The sequence below is a fragment of the Lutjanus erythropterus genome, chromosome 13 (assembly GCF_056507025.1).
Source record: "Lutjanus erythropterus isolate fLutEry1 chromosome 13, fLutEry1.hap2, whole genome shotgun sequence".
NCBI classification, from domain to species: Eukaryota; Metazoa; Chordata; class Actinopteri; order Lutjaniformes; family Lutjanidae; genus Lutjanus; species Lutjanus erythropterus.
This window is the reverse complement of record NC_139329.1, coordinates 15,350,396-15,369,591: the sequence shown is the minus strand read 5'-3', so window position 1 is coordinate 15,369,591 and position 19,196 is coordinate 15,350,396. Positions and strand designations below refer to the sequence as shown.

Below are 19,196 nucleotides of genomic sequence, written 5' to 3'. Positions count from 1 at the left end.
GAAAACCCGTGTCTTTATCAATGTAGGTATTCATTTGAGGTTTTACGAGATGCCTTTTTGCCTTTGTCAAAGCGCTGTCTTTGATTTCCCTGCTGTTTGTGCTCAGGCGATTCGGGCACCTTTTTACAGCTTTTTTTCTGCCAGAAGATAGAGATGTGACCACATGTCAGATCTGGATAACCCTTGACCTTTGTCTCATATATAGCTTGCTTCCTCTTTGCATTTTAACACATGGACAGATGTCACAAAGACGATTCAGTTATACTGCGCCTCCTCTTGATTATCTACCTGATATAGATTTGCTGTACTAAAGGCTAGACATTAGCAAGTGCTGTGGGCTACAATGTAATCAAAACATCCTTTAAGTCCAACAATAAACTATTGATTTTTAACTAACATCTCCCATACAAATGGGCTGTACAACAGCAGGTTTTCTTTGTATTTTTCCATTGGAAACCTATTATGAGTTATTTGCACAAATAGCTGAAGCTCAGAGGATGGAGGGCTCCTTCAGGTGCAAGAAATCCTTGAAAACAATTGAATTTTGAATTTGACAAGTTCTTGAATTTTGGATGAAAAGCTTGAATTATATTTGCATTTCTTAAATAATAGATAGCTACCTGAATGAATAGTTCACTTTATAGATGCAGAAATAAAATAAGTCAGAGAGAACCTGATTGCTTTTGCCTTTTGCACAAGTTTTAAGTCTATTTTTAATTTGTTCCTTCTGGTGGAACAGTAAGCGAGAGGATAATGGACGACAAAATGCAGAGAGGTTGCTGTTTCAAGTGAGTGTTGGCATGAAAACAAAAAAATAAAATAAAAAATGAAAAGAATTTATTGACATTTGATTTGTTTGTCCTGTGATTGTTGGGTAATTATTTTATATTGGCATCTCCAGGTTTTGGATGCCAAGTCTTACAGACAGGCGACACATTTTGAAGCATGAAATTTAATTGTGTTTTCTATCACAAAACATAATGTTGATGTTAATTGCACAATAACATCTGATTTAGTGTGATAAAGATATGAAATAGGGCCTAATCATTTTTAGCATAGAACCTATATAAAGCGTATAAATGTCATTTACCACATCCGTAAAGTACTGAAGCTTAAAAATGTTTGAAAAGTGCTTACATTTGACTTTAGAAAAGGTGTACGAACCCTGAGAATGGATATATGAGCAGAGAAAAACTGAACCAGTGTCTCCTAATTGCCATCCTCCTTCATTGCTAAACAGATGCTAATATATTCCAGCTCTCTCATGTGGAGGACCATTTGGAATCTACTGGGATTCTAAGGATAGGCAAAGATCTCCCCTTGTCTGACACGCTGCATTTCCCTATCTCACATTCTTTCCCATGAAACATTGATTAGGCTCTTCATTTGATATGTAGGCCAGAGCCCAAGCAGATATTTTCTTGCATAACCTTTTTGTCCCTTCAGTGGAAATTCTTTCATTTTTTACTGCAACTAATTTGTTCTCACTGCGCACAAAGCTCCGGTGAAGAACGTGCTGCTAATGATCATGATTCATTTGATGATGCATTTCCAATCACAGCTCAAATGAATCTTTTGCACTATAACTAAGGTCAGAAACCCTTCATTTATGAAAAGGTTGTTTGAATTAGATCCTTAAGGTACCCAGTGAAAGTTTATATTATACTGAAGGATCTTGGGTGTGTCTTCACATTCACAGGTGAAGCCGTGGCAGCAGGTGATGCCCTTTGTGAGATTGAGACCGACAAGGCCGTTGTTATCATGGAATCTAACGACGACGGTGTCTTGGCGAAGATATTGGTGAGTGAGCAAAAACACGCATTAACGCCTTCTACAGGACATGATTAGATAATGGAATTTATCTGCAAATAACAGGTGTGCTCAGGCCTTGAGTGAGGCTTTCATGTGTTACCAATGAAAATGATGGGTTGAGGAAGTTTTTAAATGCTGTGTGGTTAAGTTTGAGTCAGCACCAAGATTTTAAATTGTGTTCACTTCTTCTGTTATTGTGCGTCCAAACAATGTAAAATAAGCATGAAATTAGTTTTTACACATAGAATTTAGTCCTGTTAACATGATTTTATTTATTAATCCTTCGTTGCCTGTGCTAATTGGCTATGCTTGTTAAATCTGCTTGCCCTATACAGTGACAGCAAAGCATTGAGGACGTGTCTTCAGTGACAAATATTTCTCTCTTTCCATCCCCCCCATTGCGCTGTTTGTCGTTTGAATTTTTAATGGGCCGCCAAAGACAGAGTGATCAGTTGTCTTTCATCAGTACTTCACCACATGTTCACCCCCCACGAACAGAGAAATGAAGATGTTTAATCTTCTTCTGTGCCTTGACTGATCTGCGAGTGATCTGAATACAGTATGTGAAGTGGGAGGGAATGTAGCTTATTTTCTAATATTCAAGCACGATTTATTCACTTTTTTACCTTCATTATTTTAAAATCAGAGTGGTGATGGTTAGGTGTTGCTGTGGGCATTAACCCTCACTCCACGCCACACAGAGTGGCTTATCTAATAACACAGCATGTTCCCCCGCCGTGTAATTTTCAACATGCTCACATTCCGGTGGAGCCTGAGTGGAGCAGGAACTTTAACTAGGCGATGTGTCTGTTCGTGCAACCGTGACAACAAATAGACAGCCAGTCTGCTCCAGCAAATGCCCATCACAAATCAGCACACAGAGACATTGCTCATGAACAATATGCCCTCTTTTATTTCATGCAGTAACACAAACTAACAAACAGAAATGGTAGGATAGAATCAATTAATTGTCAGAGGGATGAGTGTCAATTAAAACCACATGCTCATGTGTGTTTTTTTTTCCTGCTTTTCACTTCACTTGCTTCCATTCTTTCACATTCCCTTACTCCATCCTTGTCTTTGCAACGGTGGGGATGAGGTAGTTTCCATAGCAACCACCCAAGAATTGGGGGTAGGGGCTTTAGAGCTGAAGCTGGCAGAGAAAGATGGTCTGCATTAGATAAGCCCCCTAGCACTCTCTCTGTGTGATGGAGAGTGTGTGTATAGTTAATAAGGAAAACAGCAGCTAGTGGCAATATTTCAGACATTTGTACACTCCCACTTCCATGGCACGGCCAATGTGGCATCCACTTTGTCTGGGTCAGAGTGCATTAGCCCTTAGTGGTGTAATTGTGGCTCTCCAAGCGCCCAGTAGGTTTCTCATTTAGAGGCAACCATAATAACCCGCCTGTGGCCAAAAGCCTGGACAGGCTGCTGTAGACAGGGGACTTCCTGTGCTCCACAGGGGTTATTTATGGGGGTCAAGTACTGCTATGGCCCTCCACCAATTTCCAACCATAGCTCTGAAGGGGGTGAGAGAACAGGGGATAGATCCTGTTCATATTAGGGTGTGGAGGTTGGGGGGTAGAAGCCGCCAGCAGCGCGAACACAGATTACTGTATCTCATCATACTCTTACTGCGTAGCTCTACCCTGACCCGAGGGCTTCAATCTGAAAATCTGCCCCGGGTACAATCAATCATAGCCTGTAGGAAATGACAAGCAGATAGATGCACATTCTGTAGCTCCTCTGTGTTCAGATGTATATACAGATGAATTCTGCTGAGCTTGACATGAAGAATGCTCATCCAATAATGGACTGAATGTGGATGAGTAGATGATTGATATAAGGAATGACATGACAGAAAGAACTGATAGATAGATGTATGAATAGATGGATAAATTGATGAAGATATCAAACATATTCTGCAGTGCTAACCTGTCAGTTTCCCATTTATCATTCCCTTTCCCTTCCTCTCTTCATCTCCACACTGTCATCCTAGAGATCAATTTATCAATAGTTCATATAAATCACTCTCTAACTCTCTTTGATCAAAACATATATTTAAAACCCCTGTCTTTTGTCTCTCCATGATTTCTAACCCAATCATTCAAAATGAGAGGACATAGGCCTTAGGCTGGTGGCCAAAAGACTGAATTGAATTACACTCCCTAATTTCCCTAAAGAAACATCAGCAACACATCAGGGGAAAATTGGTTGGAATTGAGGTAAAGACGGGACTGATCTGATCCGATGTCAGTTTCAGTTCCTGTTATTAACGAAGGCCTTTGTCGGGGGACTCACGAGACTAATTTGCATTTCGACCGAAATACCACAACACCACGTTTGCCACGTGTTCTATTTGTAAAAGTGAATTGAGAGTTGAATGGTGCTTTTCACTTCTAGTCTACATTTGCATATATTGAAGCACATTACAAATACATTGCAAACACTGACAAACAGCAACACTTGCATTTTGGAACATAAAATAGTAAACTTAAACTCTTAGCAGTGCATCATGGGAAATTATGTAGATATCCAAATTCAGATATCGGAACTGGATTGGTACATTTCTGTATTGAAGTAACACATTATATTTTGTGGCATCTGGCTTTCAGAGAAATGAGAGAGTGGAGAGCAATAGAAAATATGGACCAGAAACAGGAAAAAGTCCTGTGATAAAGGTTCATTGACTGTTTGAAACCCAGAATCTTGCGGTTATGTTGTCTGAGAACTAAACAAACATGACGCTCAGAAGAAATAAGTCGACTTGGGAGCTGCACCTTGAATTGTGTTTTTGTGCTTTTATGTGCGGGATCACATTGGACTGGCAGACTGTTATAGCTAAGACAAAGGATGTGACTGCAATCCTCTGTGTGCAATATCCGTCATGCTCTGTTGATCAGAGGCAAACTGTGTCTGTCTCCCTAAACTGTCTCTCTTTCCTCTGTTTATATGCATTTCAAGACTAAATCTATCTTCCTCGTACAAATAAACCTACTCACACAGTATACAGTCAGAGGTTGATGTGTGCCTCTGTTTTACCACAATCTGATGCTCCCTTTCAGACCTGACCAACAAACCTTAAATAATCAGGTTTTGTAGAATCTACATTATTAAAGTTAAAAGGATGTCGATAACTGCCGTGGTTTAGCTTTGAGCTGTTTAGACTCTCAGGGGGCTTGTATGGCCATATGATAACAGTTTGGCGATAAGTAGGTTAAACCTCATAAATGGTCTAAACGGACTATGTAATATCATTAGTCCTGCTGATGGGCTCTGGAAAGGTCCCTGAAGAGCCCTGTCTGATCCAGTGAGGATGTTGCCATAGAAAAGACTCGAGACTGGATCAAGCTAGCGGTCTGTCTGTCTCCAGAGTTGCGAGGCTATTTTTGTTAAGCATCAGAGAAAGGATGGCCGTGAGGAAGACCTAACGATTAATCAATAATTAATGACTATTTTGATAACCAGAATATGTTTGAGTTGTTGACAAAATAAGACATTTGAGAACATCACTTTGAGCTTTGGAAAGGAATGTACAAGATTTTTCACTTTTTTCTGACATTTTCTGGACCAAACAACTAATCGATTAATCAAGTAAATAAACAACAGATCAATACATAATGAAAATGATTGTTACTTGTAGCCCAAGACAGCACATTACCTAAATATTTTAGTCTAAGGTGATCACCCATTCATGTAAAACAAACAAATTTAAAAAACACAAAATTAGGGCTGATCTTTACATTTTCTTCTTGATTAATTGTTTAGTTGTTTGGGGAAAATGGGAAGAATGTCCAACAATGTTTCTCAGAACCGAAGATTGCATCCTCAAATGTGTTGTTTTATCCACAACTCAAAAATATTCAGTTTACTGTAATAAAGGAGCAAATAAACCAGAAAATAATCGCATTTAAGAGGCTGGAATGCACAGAATGCACTATTAGTATTTTTGAAAAAAAAAAAAAAGTATCTAAACTGTATTAAAAGTTTTCCATAGTCAAGTTTGTATGGTGTACCACCTTTTCAGCTGCACCTCTTTGAGTGTAAGTACAAACAATTATACATTACACACACATTACAAGCTGCGGTGTGAGTAATGTCTATACATCCCATAGGTTTCAGTGTGTTCATAACCATTTGATGGCAGTGTTGAGCCCCACAGCATGCACTGTTTTAAGCATCTGACCACCATGTGTCCTGTTCACAGTAAATGTGATCTTGCAGTGAGAATCCAGTCAGTTGCTATGGTAGCACTGTTATGTTTTTGTATGTGACTGTGACTACCTCTTAAGTGGTGAGTGTTGAGATGAAACCACTCTTGGTCATACTTTATTGCCGTCAGAGTCTTCAAAACCACTTTTGTGAGAAATGCACTGTCAGACAGTATTATACTTCTTTAGAAAAGTTATAAAAAGTTGTATTTCCTCACAGATTTTACAAACAAAATATGTAAACAACATTTTTTGGTAGGCGAAAATCTATGTGGGTGGGGTTTCCAATTAAATTCTGTTGAATATAATGAGTTATTTGGTGATATATTGTGTTGAAATCTGGAACCAGAATGATGACACTTTCTTTCTTGACTGTTTCCTGTACGCTGGAACTGTTTCTGCTTTCTGGCAGCTGGACCTTTTGCCATTTTGTGGCTCTTTAAATGATTGCACATGTCCATGCTGGTGTCTCCTAAGATGAATAAATGTAGTATATTATGGATCCTGTCTTTTTTTTTGTCATTTGGTCTCTTTGGGGACATGTTTTTTCTCCTCAGTTACATGCAGATATCTAGTTTGTGGTCTAATGACATATCACATATCACAGTGTTGCTTGGGTCATGACACCATAGTCATTGTGGGAAACATATTGCCTCTCTAGTCTCTACCATGTGAAAAACTCCCTTTGGGACTGAAGAGGGAGATCTCTGTGGAAATTTACAGAAGTCTGAATTTCCCTGAGAGGCCCTTAAGCTCGCCCTCATCCATCACCCCCCCGTAGCAGATCTATGTTAATCACACATCAGACCTGTTGTTCAAGGTTTATACTTTATTTAAACATTTTATCAATTTTTATGTTTGACAAACTGGGGCATAGCCTTGTTGTCTCGGCCCGTATGTTGTAGCTACAGCTGTGTGCTCACTACTATAGTTTAGTTTGTTAATTCGAGCTCTCCACAGAAATGTTTGTCATATTTATTAAATCAACACAGTAAATGTTGAATGTTGGTATTCCCCCGGTACAAGAGCACTTTGCATTGCTACTTACCGGCTCAACCTGCAAGTGGATTTGCATGTTCGTCTTTGTGTCTATATCTTCATAACCTTGCTGCAGGACAGTTAGGTCTACACTGAAGTAAAATTGGCTCAGAATAAGCATAGAAGTGCAGCTCTTTCTACCAGTGAGCGCAGGTGTTCACATATTCTGCTGTTCTTTCCAGTTAGGTGGATATGATCATTGGAGTGCTGCTTTTGATTTTGCAAGCCTGTGAGCGGCAGGGGGTGGGGGTGGAGTATGTTGATAACTGTGGATATACTAATGGTGCTTTCAATTTGCACCATTTTATTGTGAAATTATACAAGGGATGTAGAATATGGATTTCTTTTTCAGCCGGTATTTAAAAAAATAAAATCACATTACCTGTAGTTTATGCACATCTGAGGGTAAGAAAGGCTCAAATGTGGTGAGCAAAGATGGATGATTCAATGCAACTTCAGCAGTGATTAATCTGTCGATTATTTTCTCGCTTAATCGTCTAATTGTAGAAAATGGTGACAAATTTCCAGCCCAAGATGACGTCCTCAGATGTCTTGTTTTGTCCACAAATTAAAGATGTTCAATTTAGTGTTATCAGACAATTTGGACATTTTTAAATTTAAAAAATGACTCAAAACGATAAATCAATTATCAAAATAGTTATAAATTAATTTAATAATCAATTAATCATTGCAGCTCTTACTAACATCACTATTGCAACAAAAACAAAGAACAGTTCTGACTCTTTAAATGCTCAGTTGTTTTTTTCAGTAAAGATAATCAAAATAAAAGCTTGACCAATACTTGCTTTTTCCAGGGAGTAAAGAAAACTATGCAACTTGAATTTAGAAAAACAATAAAATATACATGAAATGTTGTTACATTATGTTCTGTTAAAATAATAATAATAATAATGATAATATTGTCTGACCTATATATTGGTCCGACAATACAGCATATATATTGGCATTTATGTATTGGTATTTTGCCTAAGAATTCAAATCAATTGCTTTGACATAATCTATCAAATCAGATGTGATTATAACTGATACTTATTATTTTTTCATTTGGTCTGTTATTAAAAAATGTTGAATCTTGTCCTCTGGCTGATCAGTGGTGATGTTAGATGACTGAATACAACAACACGGACTTGACATATTTTTGACATTTTCAGCAAGGAAAGAAGAAGAAGAAGACGGAAAGGAGGAATTCCTTTCTGTCTTCTTCTCTCCTCGTATTGAGCTGCACCCTTAAGATGCATCTCACTAAGTGGATACCTTTTGAAAAGAGATGAAGTGCAGCAGCCCAGCCCTGTGTATTGTTCCTGGCCTTTCATTTAGATTGATCAATATTGACTGAGAACCAACACCTTACACAGCTCGGGGAGAAGAGCAAAAGGCTTCCAATAGATTTGGATTACTCTGTAACAAGATAGTCAATCAATAGTTGACAGCTATGAACAGCATGAAAACACTACCATTGCACTGCAAGAACATATTCCAGCACAGTCAGGCCTATGATGTTTTCAAGCTGACAGGGAGAAAAGTGATTTGAATGAGACGGCAGTGTCATTTTTCTAATCATGGCTGTCAAAATGTTTATCTGGTCAGTGCTCACTGGTATCACTTCACTTCCAGCCATTTTTCTTCTTTGCTTCAAAATCATACAACAAGAGACCCTTATTCAAGTAGTCTCCGTTGCATGTGTGAAGTGCCTGAACCAGTTCTGTTGATATTCCCCTCTCACTGTATAAGCACCTCTTTCTGTCTCTTTACAGATGGAGGAGGGCAGTCGCAACGTGCGCCTGGGCACTCTCATTGCCCTCATGGTGGAGGAAGGGCAGGACTGGAAGCAGGTTGAGACCCCCCCTCCAGAGGCTGCAGCTCCATCTGCAGCTCCACCTGCCACAGAAGCAGCGGCTGCCCCGGTCGTGCCCCCTGCTGCTCCCTCTCAACCGCCTCCACCCAAACCATCCACATCAGGACCGTGAGTCTCACCCTCCTTCTTTCTAGCAGCTGAAATAATATCTGTATAGATTAATCAGATGACATTTACTAAAACCTCTAAAGCAGGGGTGTCAAAATCAGTTTCATCCCAGGCCACATCACCATTATTGTTGCCCTCAAAGGGCCTGTTTTAAATGAAAGACTACATCAATGGATCTACATGTTGTCATATTCCATAATTGCCTCTCCATTTGATTATTGTTTTAATATTACTTTAGTAGTTAGTATTATTAACTTAATTATTGAAAACTAGCTCTGAAAACATATGTGTAGGAAAAATAATGGCATTCTGTTAAGAATTAATTCTTGGATTTTTTTGTTTTTCGTAGTTAGCGCACTTGGTTCTATGTTTGGGGTCAAATTGCCGCTGTAAATTGTACTCCTTTAGCGCTTTATTGTTTCATTACAAGAGGAAATGTTGTCTTGTCTCCATTAATTACAAACATCTATTTGCGCTCCCATCTCTCATTAAATTGCCTTCCAGCTGCGCCAACTTGGACATTTTGCTTGGCTGCAACTGTTAATATTACTAGCTACACTCGCCCTGCTAGAGCGCCGCTGCTCAAAATGGCTATATGATTTTGAGATCAATCCAGTAGCTAGACACCTTCATAAGTGGGATGCATTCTGGGACATGTAGTTCATAGGCACTAGGTATTTCCATAAACACAGCCTAGAAATGTGTTGCGCAAATTCTATTCTTTGCCAGCTTTAGTGGGCCACACAGAATGTGGTGCTGGGCAAGATTTGGCCTGTGAGCCTTAGTTTGACACGTGTTCTGGAGTGATTATAGATACAAACACTCCCCTCATTGCCTAATGCCTAATGGATGGTCACATCCTCTGGGCCACAGTGGTTGTGGTCATCTAAACCTACAATTTAGCAGTGTTCACAGAATTTTGATTTGTATGCTGTCTCAACCCCCAAACAGATCATTTGTCCCTAAGTAGTCTTGTTTTGTAAATTAGTGAGGAGTGAGTTTACTATTATAGAGCTTTTTCTTCAAGTTTACAGAGCTAACCTTTGTAACCCATAGGACTTAGGAATAAATGATAAGAGCTGAAGGCATTTCCAACCAGTTGTCCTTTTTAGCACCAAGATACCACATGCTGTGGTCATTAGAACTGCGAAGCTAAAATGAACAACTAAAGCTTATCTCTTTGTGGTCAGTATGCAGCCCTGCTGATTTTGGGTTTTCCAGTATCTACCACCATCTTTACTGGGCTTTCTCTGTTCACCTTCCAAAATTTGTGACATCCTACCTACCCACCCCTGTTTACACAATAAATACTCTTGTGGAAAGCAAAAGGGCTGCCACAGAACAAACAGGGCTTGTTTGTTATGCAAACATTTTATGCTGAGCCCATCCACATATTTAGATTTGCTCCTTAGCTACATTAGCTTTTCAGAGGTGAAAGATGAAATAATGACATGTTGTATAGCAAGCATGATTATCAGCTGATAGACATAGGGAGGGGCTATATTAAGGCAGTCAGATCAAGTAGAACTAAAACCGAGAAGAACATGGGATCTGAGCTCAGCACCTTTATCATGTGTTGTGAATGCAGGCGTTTGACATCCTAAAAGTAAAAGATTTTTCTATAAGTGAACCCATCTGGATTTGTTGTTTGGCCTTTAAAGCAAAAGCTTAACATTTACAAGTGAATCTAAAGAGAACTGAATCTAAAGTTTGGTTTCATCTTACTCTCACTTCCTTGTCTAGGTTGCGTCTTAGTCCTGCCGCAAGACATATCCTAGACACCCATGGCTTAGATCCAAAATTGGCTACGCCCACGGGACCAAGAGGACTTATCACCAAGGAGTAAGTACGGATGGATGGGCTACCTCAAGGGCTTGTTATATACTCCATGTGAGTTATACCCTCCTTAATGCAAGCATGTATAATACAGAACCTCCTTGCTTACATAACAAACATGCAGACATCATTTCACTCAGTCAGTAAAAAGCAATAAATGCAGTTTAAATTTAAAAGCTGTAATAATTCATAAAACCATCACAATGAATTCTAAAATTATTACACTGCATTAGTATGGACTATCATGTTATGTCTGACTAAGTGGAGGACCCAAATGCAGACACAGGAGGCAGGGGGTAGACTTCAAAAGGTATTTAATGAACAAAAAACCAAACATAAGCTTACATGAATGACGAGGGTGAATCCAAAAACAGGTAGGGAGGAACAAAACCAAAAATCCATAAATCCGAAAACACTGGGAAACACTGACCAAGACGGAGACGAGACGCGAGAGTGACAGAAACAATGAACCGACAAAGGAAGAGGACAAGACACAGGATTAAATACACTAGGAAGGGGAAGGAAAACAAGACACAGGTGAGGGCAATCAGGAACAGGTGAAAACAATCAGAGATCACAAGGGGAGGGAACACAGACAAAGACAGGAAGTAAAACCAAAACACATGAGGGAGGAACAGAAACTATCAAAATAAAACAGGAAACAACCAACCAGAATCCCAAACCATGACAGTACCCCCCCCTTAAGGGACGGATCCCAGACGTCCCTTCATAAACTAAATCAAAACTCAGTCCAAAAAAAAAAAAAAAAGAGTCCAAGAGGAGCAGGGTGGGCGGAGGGGGTCCGGAGGAGGGCAAAACAAAAATCAGTCACGATCTCAGGCACCCAGCCTGGCAACAAGGATCAGAAGTCCGAGTTCATAGGCCCCGGGGACTGGACAGGGGCCAGACATGAAGGCCTGAGGGCCAGGCCGAAGCGAAGGCGAGAAGCAGAAGACCTCAGGCGGACGGCCAGAGTGAGGGGCAGAGGCGAAGCAGGAGACCTCAGGCGGACGGCCTGAGGGCGGGGCAGAGGCGAAGCAGGAGACCGACGGCGAAAGCGGGACCCCTCTGGCGGACGAGCAGGAGGCCGGCGGCAAAGGCGGGACCCCTCTGGCGGACGAGCAGGAGGCCGGCGGCGAAGGCGGGACCCCTCTGGCGGACGAGCAGGCGGCCGGCTGTGCTGGCGAAGACGGAGGTGGAACTCCTGTGGCAGTTGTGGCGACAACTCCAACGGCAGCCCAGCCACAGCAGGAACTGGAGGCTGTGGCGATGGCTGTGGCGATGGCTGTGGCGATGGCTGTGGCGATGGCTGTGGCGATGGCTCAGCCGGAGCAGGAGGAGGTGAAGATGGAGGTGGCGGCTGCGGCAGTGGCAGCGGCCCAGCCGCAGCAGGAGCAGGGACTGGCGAAAACTGCAGTGGAGGCTGCGGCGGCCGCCCAGCCGGAGCAGGAACTGGAGACGGCGGCTGCGGCGGTGGCCCAGCCGGAGCAGGAACTGGAGACGGCTGCGGCAGCAGTGGTGGCTGCGGCCCAGCCGGAGCAGGAACTGGAGACGGCTGCGGCCCAGCCGGAGCAGGAACCGGAGATGGCTGCGGCCCAGCCGGAGCAGGAACCGGAGACGGCTGCGGCCCAGCCGGAGCAGGAACCGGAGACGGCTGCGGCCCAGCCGGAGCAGGAACCGGAGATGGCTGCGGCTGCAGCGGCGGCGGCCCAGCCGGAGCAGGAACCGGAGACGGCGGCTGCGGCGGTGGCCCGGCCGGAGCAAGAACCGGAGACGGCTGCGGTTGCCGCGGCAGCGGCCCAGCCGGAGCAGGAACTGGAGACGACCCAGCCAGAACAGGAACTGGAAATGGCTGCGGCAGCGGCGGTGGCTGCGGCCCAGCCTGAGCAGGAACTGGAGATGGCTGCGGCAGCGGCGGTGGCTGCGGCCCGGCCGGAGCAGGAACTGGAGATGGCTGCGGCAGCGGCGGTGGCTGCGGCCCGGCCGGAGCAGGAACTGGAGATGGATGCGGCAGCGGCGGTGGCTGCGGCCCGGCCGGAGCAGGACCTGGAGATGGCTGCGGCAGCGGCGGTGGCTGCGGCCCAGCCGGAGCAGGAACTGGAGATGGCTGCGGCAGCGGCGGTGGCTGCGGCCCAGCCGGAGCAGGAACTGGAGAAGGCTGCGGCAGCGGCGGTGGCTGCGGCCCAGCCGGAGCAGGAACTGGAGAAGGCTGCGGCAGCGGCGGTGGCTGCGGCCCAGCCGGAGCAGGAACTGGAGATGGCTGCGGCAGCGGCGGTGGCTGCGGCCCAGCCGGAACACGAGGAGATGATGGCGGCGACCCAGCCGGAACACGAGGAGATGATGGCGGCGACCCCATCGGAACACAAGGAGATGATGGCGGCGACCCCACCGGGACACGAGGAGATGGTGGCGGCGGCCCCACCGGGACACGAGGAGATGGTGACGGCGGCCCCACCGGGACACGAGAAGATGGTGGCGGCAACCCAGCTGGAAGAGAAGATAGCTGCGGCGGCCCCACCGGGACAGGAGGCAATGGTGGCGGCGGCCCCACCGGAAGAGGAGGCGATGGTGGCGACGGCCCCACCGGGACAGGAGAGATGAAGGCTGGGTTACAGGACAGTGGAGGCTCAGGAAAGCTGGGCAGCTGAGGCTCGGGAACGCTGGGCAGCTGAGGCTCGGGTACGCTGGGCAGCTGAGGCTCGGGAACGCTGGGCAGCTGAGGCTCGGGAACGCTGGGCAGCTGAGGCTCGGGAACGCTGGGCAGCTGAGGCTCGGGTACGCTGGGCAGCTGAGGCTCGGGAACACTGGGCAGCAGAGGCTCGGGAACGCTGGGCAGCAGAGGCTCGGGTACGCTGGGCAGCTGAGGCTCGGGAACGCTGGGCAGCAGAGGCTCGGGGACGCTGGGCAGCAGAGGCTCGGGGACGCTGGGCAACTGAGGCTCGGGGACGCTGAGCAGCTGAGAGGCACGACGCCGGCGACCGCCACGCCCGCGTCTGGGAGGCCTCCCAGGCAGTAACTCAGGGGCTGGATCAGGCAGGTCACTGACTGGCTGAGGTGCAGGCCCCAAACTTACAGGCTCGAGGCCTGTGGGTTGACAGCCGGCCAACTCAGGTGCTGGAGTGGGGGGAGAGCTAGCAGGCTGAGCAGGTGGTTCTTGGCTAGCAGAGTCCAATAGATCAAGGTAGATCTGTAATTCCCTCTTCATGTTACCCAGTCCAATTAGGAGCTGAGCAACTGGGGGGAAAATCCAAAGTCTGGGTCTAGACGACACGGTCTTTTCAATTAATGAATAAAGAAAAAGCTTACGCCTGGGATCCGTGCATCCCTGAATGGCTGAGAGGAGCTGGCCACTTTCCTCAACAGTCTTCTTAAGCTCCTCTGCCAGTTCCACTGACACAAAAGAATCTGCTGGGTCCATGTCTGGTCGGTTCATTCTGTTATGTCTGACTAAGTGGAGGACCCAAATGCAGACACAGGAGGCAGGGGGTAGACTTCAAAAGGTATTTAATGAACAAAAAACCAAACATAAGCTTACATGAATGACGAGGGTGAATCCAAAAACAGGTAGGGAGGAACAAAACCAAAAATCCATAAATCCGAAAACACTGGGAAACACTGACCAAGACGGAGACGAGACGCGAGAGTGACAGAAACAATGAACCGACAAAGGAAGAGGACAAGACACAGGATTAAATACACTAGGAAGGGGAAGGAAAACAAGACACAGGTGAGGGCAATCAGGAACAGGTGAAAACAATCAGAGATCACAAGGGGAGGGAACACAGACAAAGACAGGAAGTAAAACCAAAACACATGAGGGAGGAACAGAAACTATCAAAATAAAACAGGAAACAACCAACCAGAATCCCAAACCATGACATATCACACACTAAACATTCATGTAAGGTCTTCGGGATTAGTAGCTTGTTTTTTTATTTGTTGACTCCCTGCTTGGTTTATTTTGTTTTTCCTTTCTTTGTTTTATCTGTTTTCCAGGTGAGATTGAAGTGATGTCAAACAAATCTAGTGTAATGTAGGCTGTGGTTGATAAGTTGGTGATGACCCATGCAGATCAATTAAACTGGTCAAGAATTCAAGATGATGAAATTAGTGTCACATTTTGCCAACGTTTTGTATCATTTGTTTGCACAGGAAGTGATGTGTCAACAGTAGGTGCTTGTTTAGCATTGTAATAGGCCTAGGGGCACAGCCAGATTGGAAGGGTCCCCTTGTGGCCACCATAACACTGCAGTATCTCTGAAGGAAAGAGATGTCAACCAGAGTCAGGCAGGTTATAACCACTGTGTAGGCAGTGTGAATGACAATGAAACTAGATAAGTGAAAAAATGTGGCAGGTTAGCTTTGAGGTGCTTTTATCCTGTCATGTAGTGAATTCTCACTACAGATAGCTGTGGACACACACACTCTCACACACACATAGCTCTAATGGCCACCTGCTGTCAGTAGGGACCTGATTGAATACTCTCGTTACCCACCTAACACCCTGTTGGGGAATCTCATTAAGCAACTTCAGTCACCATAGCAACCCAGTCTCCAGGACCCATTGGTGACCATAGAAACGCAGACCATATGTTTTCAGTGATGGGTACCTTCATAAAAGAGAAATATATATGAAGATAAACTAAACACTGTAAATAATGGTCTCTGATGGAGATTCTGCAATGTCTTTTTTTCTTGTTGTAAATGTAGCAAAAAAGGGCAATTTAAAGCTGAATCACTACCACCGCTACAATTTACAGTATATGTTTGCTTTAGTACTCTCAATGGTAAACACTTGTTATTAGGATTGATGAGTCTCATATGCCTTCTTAATTAGCGAGTTCAAAATACTTTTCTTTCTCAGACATCTAGTGCCAAGGATGTAATCAAAACTCAAGATACAATACAGTATAATCCTAAATAGCAAGAAGGGATTTTTTTTGTCTCTCATTCCTTCAGTACAAAGCTCTAATTAAATGTCTAGATTAATAAACACAAGCATGATTTGTGCTGTGTGGGTGTCAAGATGATTTCTGTGTTTTGAAGCTTAAATTGTTTCATTAGTAATGCAGTTTTAATTATATCCCAAGGATCTGATTTGGCACGATTGCTCAGTTACTCCTCTTTAAACCGTGTGTTGGACTTGAGATTTGCATGAATGGCTGACACCTACGATGGCTTAATTAGCTCAGAAAGTCTCAGGACAGGAACGTCGATGCTGAAAGAAAGCAGAGGAAGGTTCTGTAGGAGAAAGACTCAGGACACAAAGAGGTTTAAGAAAAACTGCTGTTTATCTTTGCGAAGAGAGGCCTTCCTGAATTGAATGATGTGCTGTTCCAAAAGATTTACTGGCCAAGCCACAGACAAAAGGAACTATACTAAGCTTCACTTTTAAGGAACTACCTAGCTTGGGAATGAAAGGTGTAAGGCCTATTATTATGTGGCTTTCTGTTTAGAAAAACAGTGTATGTTAGGGTGTTGAATACATGACGTCAGCAGTGGACACTGATGAATACAAATGATTATTATTATTTATTATTATTAAAAGCCTGCTAATAAATCAGTAGTGTGTAGGGTGTTCAATATGATACATCCTTAATAAGGACTGTCACAATTTAATATTAAATTGAAAATTGATAGAAATGTGCTTTCAGTCTCAAAAATGGAATTGAAAAGGCAGAGTCATCAATTCTCACTGTATTTTTTTTTTCCCTCCACCCCCACCTATTTGCGACATTCAACACATTTCCAAAGAAAAAAACACCTCTTCAGAGATGAGACAGTGAAGCTTACCATAAGTTAAATCACATTTGATACCATATAGATCTTTTTCAGGAAGAATTTGAAAATATAAAGGGCATAAAACCAATGGTCTGTTGATCTTTCAGAACAAGACTATGTAGTCTAATAATGGCATAGCTGTCAGTGCTAAAAAAAATCTGACTTGAATTATGAAATAAAATTGAAAATCAAATCGAATCGAGGCTTTAGAGAATTGTGCGTCACAAATTCTTATGATTCAAGCATAAAAGTATAGGAAGTTATCAGTAGGTTATCTGTGATCTGGTGTGATGTTCTTGCCAAATATCTGCAGTCTGCAAGTCTGGTTTTGTGGGTGTAAAGTCTCAAACTGTCACTCAGATCATTAATCAACTCTCTGATGGCTGCTATTTCAAAAAATTTAATTGGATTAGAAATTAGCTGGACAAAGTTTGGATTCACAGTGTCAGTTTAGCCAGTTACAATAATGGTAAAGCAAGATTTTGACCAATGATCATATCAGAGATTGTCATGAGAGGATTTTTTGGTAAGTGGTCTATTTAGCTTCATAAAATGGGAAATGTTCATATTTGCTAAATATTGAGTAGCCTGCATTTTAATTGGATGTAATTCTGTCTTTTCCTTGTAAACAATGTCTTTTGGATATTCAGATTAGTTCAGATACCACAGAATACCTAAACTTCAGTGTATAGGCTATAACTTAGTTATTTTGTTCTGTTCTTGTTGGAAACCAAATCTCCTTGGAGAGAATGGTTTTATATAGGGTTAGCTCCTTCCAGCAAGGACAGAATAGGCCCTATTTCCCCTCCTTTGTCCTTTGGCACATCAGATAAGACTGAAACCAGGGAAAGGTACCCCTCCCATTCCACCCTCTGCTCTAGTGGGGCCCCTCTATAGTGGGCATGAATAACAGAGGTCACACAAGCCAGGGATGAGATCATAGCATGTTACATAATCCATAGCAAGGTTTAAACACAGATTGGGTACAAAGAAACACATTTCTGTTATTACCTTTTTCTTCTTTTATCTCATTGTTGTCGTAAACCAAGAGGCGAGGCTAACACACTGCAGGTAAAGGTTTCAGAGAGTTTTACCTCCCCGTGGATCATACCACTAGTGTTTGCACATATTTTTCTGTAGAGAGAATGAATTTTGTATTTGTATTGTATTTAATTTTCATTGTAGATCCTTGATTCTCAAACTATGCTACTAGTACCACTGGTGGCACTTGAGCTCCTTCTAGTAGCATACTGAGGAATCTCCTTTTAGAAATGAAATGAATTCATTCAAAAACATATAATCAAAATACTAAAAAATTAAATGAAAATACTTTCCATATGAGCCTACTGCATAGTTATTTTCATGCACTTAACGCATGCCTGTGTCATCTAGTTACGATCTAAACAGCCTTACTGTTGTGGCAGTGTTGTGACAACAGTCAGCAATAAATAAACCTGCCTCTTTTTTTCTTTAAAGATTACTCAAAATGATTAATCGATAATCAAAATGGTTGGTGATTGATTTAATAATCCAAATCATAATTAATTAATGTTTGGAGCTCTAAATGTATGACTGTACCCTGTGTACAGGCAGGGGGAATGCTACCATTTATGTGGAAAGGATGTCCCATGAAATCCATGATCTGTATAAAGGCCATTAAATTTCTAATAAAACATTCAGTATATCAGTCTTTTTTTTCATTTGTGTGAAAAGCTAGAACTTTTTTTTAAATGATTTCAACTATTAAACATGAATTATAACATTAGTGAAAGCAGAATACACTTTTTGAAACTTGAACAAGGAAGCCCATTTAAGCTGTCACCCTCTTGTAGCCAGCTTATAATAGTGAGGGTTACTTGTTTTGCACTGCATAGAAGTTTAGCACAGAGAATGACAAAACCCCCAAAAAGGGTTAAATTGCAAGGGAGGCTGGCCCCAAAAAGTACGTTTATAATGACATGTTGACCTTGACTAACACAGGTATTCATTAGACAAAGAGGTTGTCTGTATCCCTGGCTCTCTGGTATTTACAGCACCAGAGTTTGCGCAAGTTAAAAGTTTCCTTCAGATTATTCACTTAATCAGAACACACAAATGCAGTTAAAACACAATGCAACTGTAGTGACTCATACTTAAGGCTGCGTTTTAAAACAAAGGGCTGTTTGAGAAGAATGTTACTGCCTTGTCATGACATGTCAAAGCCAGCCATATTGTCATATTGTGAAGTGTTCTGTTGGTTCAATGGCTCATCTTCTTGCTGCCACACTGTGAGACTACACCATTGTTTGTGCCAACTTCTTCAAGGGTGAAGTGGTGATTTGGGCCCATTTGTCTTTCTTTTGATTTTTGCAATTCAAATGTTTTGTTGTCAGTGTACTTAGCTTGTGTATGTGTGATGCTTCTCTCTTAACATTACTAGAAAATGACCAGCATAGTCCTCTTTTACATGGGACTGAATTTCAGCCATAGTGCATTGTTTAAATATGAATGAAAAAGACGTCCTGCACACCAGTCCAGGGTTTTTTTCCTAT

The 19,196-nt window shown here is 42.8% G+C and overlaps 1 protein-coding gene across 1 annotated transcript in view; it reads left to right on the top strand.

Annotated features, from left to right (window-relative positions):
- Positions 1–19,196, top strand: part of pdhx (pyruvate dehydrogenase complex component X) — a 43,581-nt gene that overhangs the window by 6,702 nt on the left and 17,683 nt on the right. Inside the window, exons 3-5 of the mRNA XM_084733802.1 lie at positions 1,700–1,800; positions 8,840–9,048; positions 10,792–10,890. Coding sequence (XP_084589928.1) covers positions 1,700–1,800; positions 8,840–9,048; positions 10,792–10,890 — 409 coding nt within the window. The remainder of the gene's footprint in view (positions 1–1,699; positions 1,801–8,839; positions 9,049–10,791; positions 10,891–19,196) is intronic.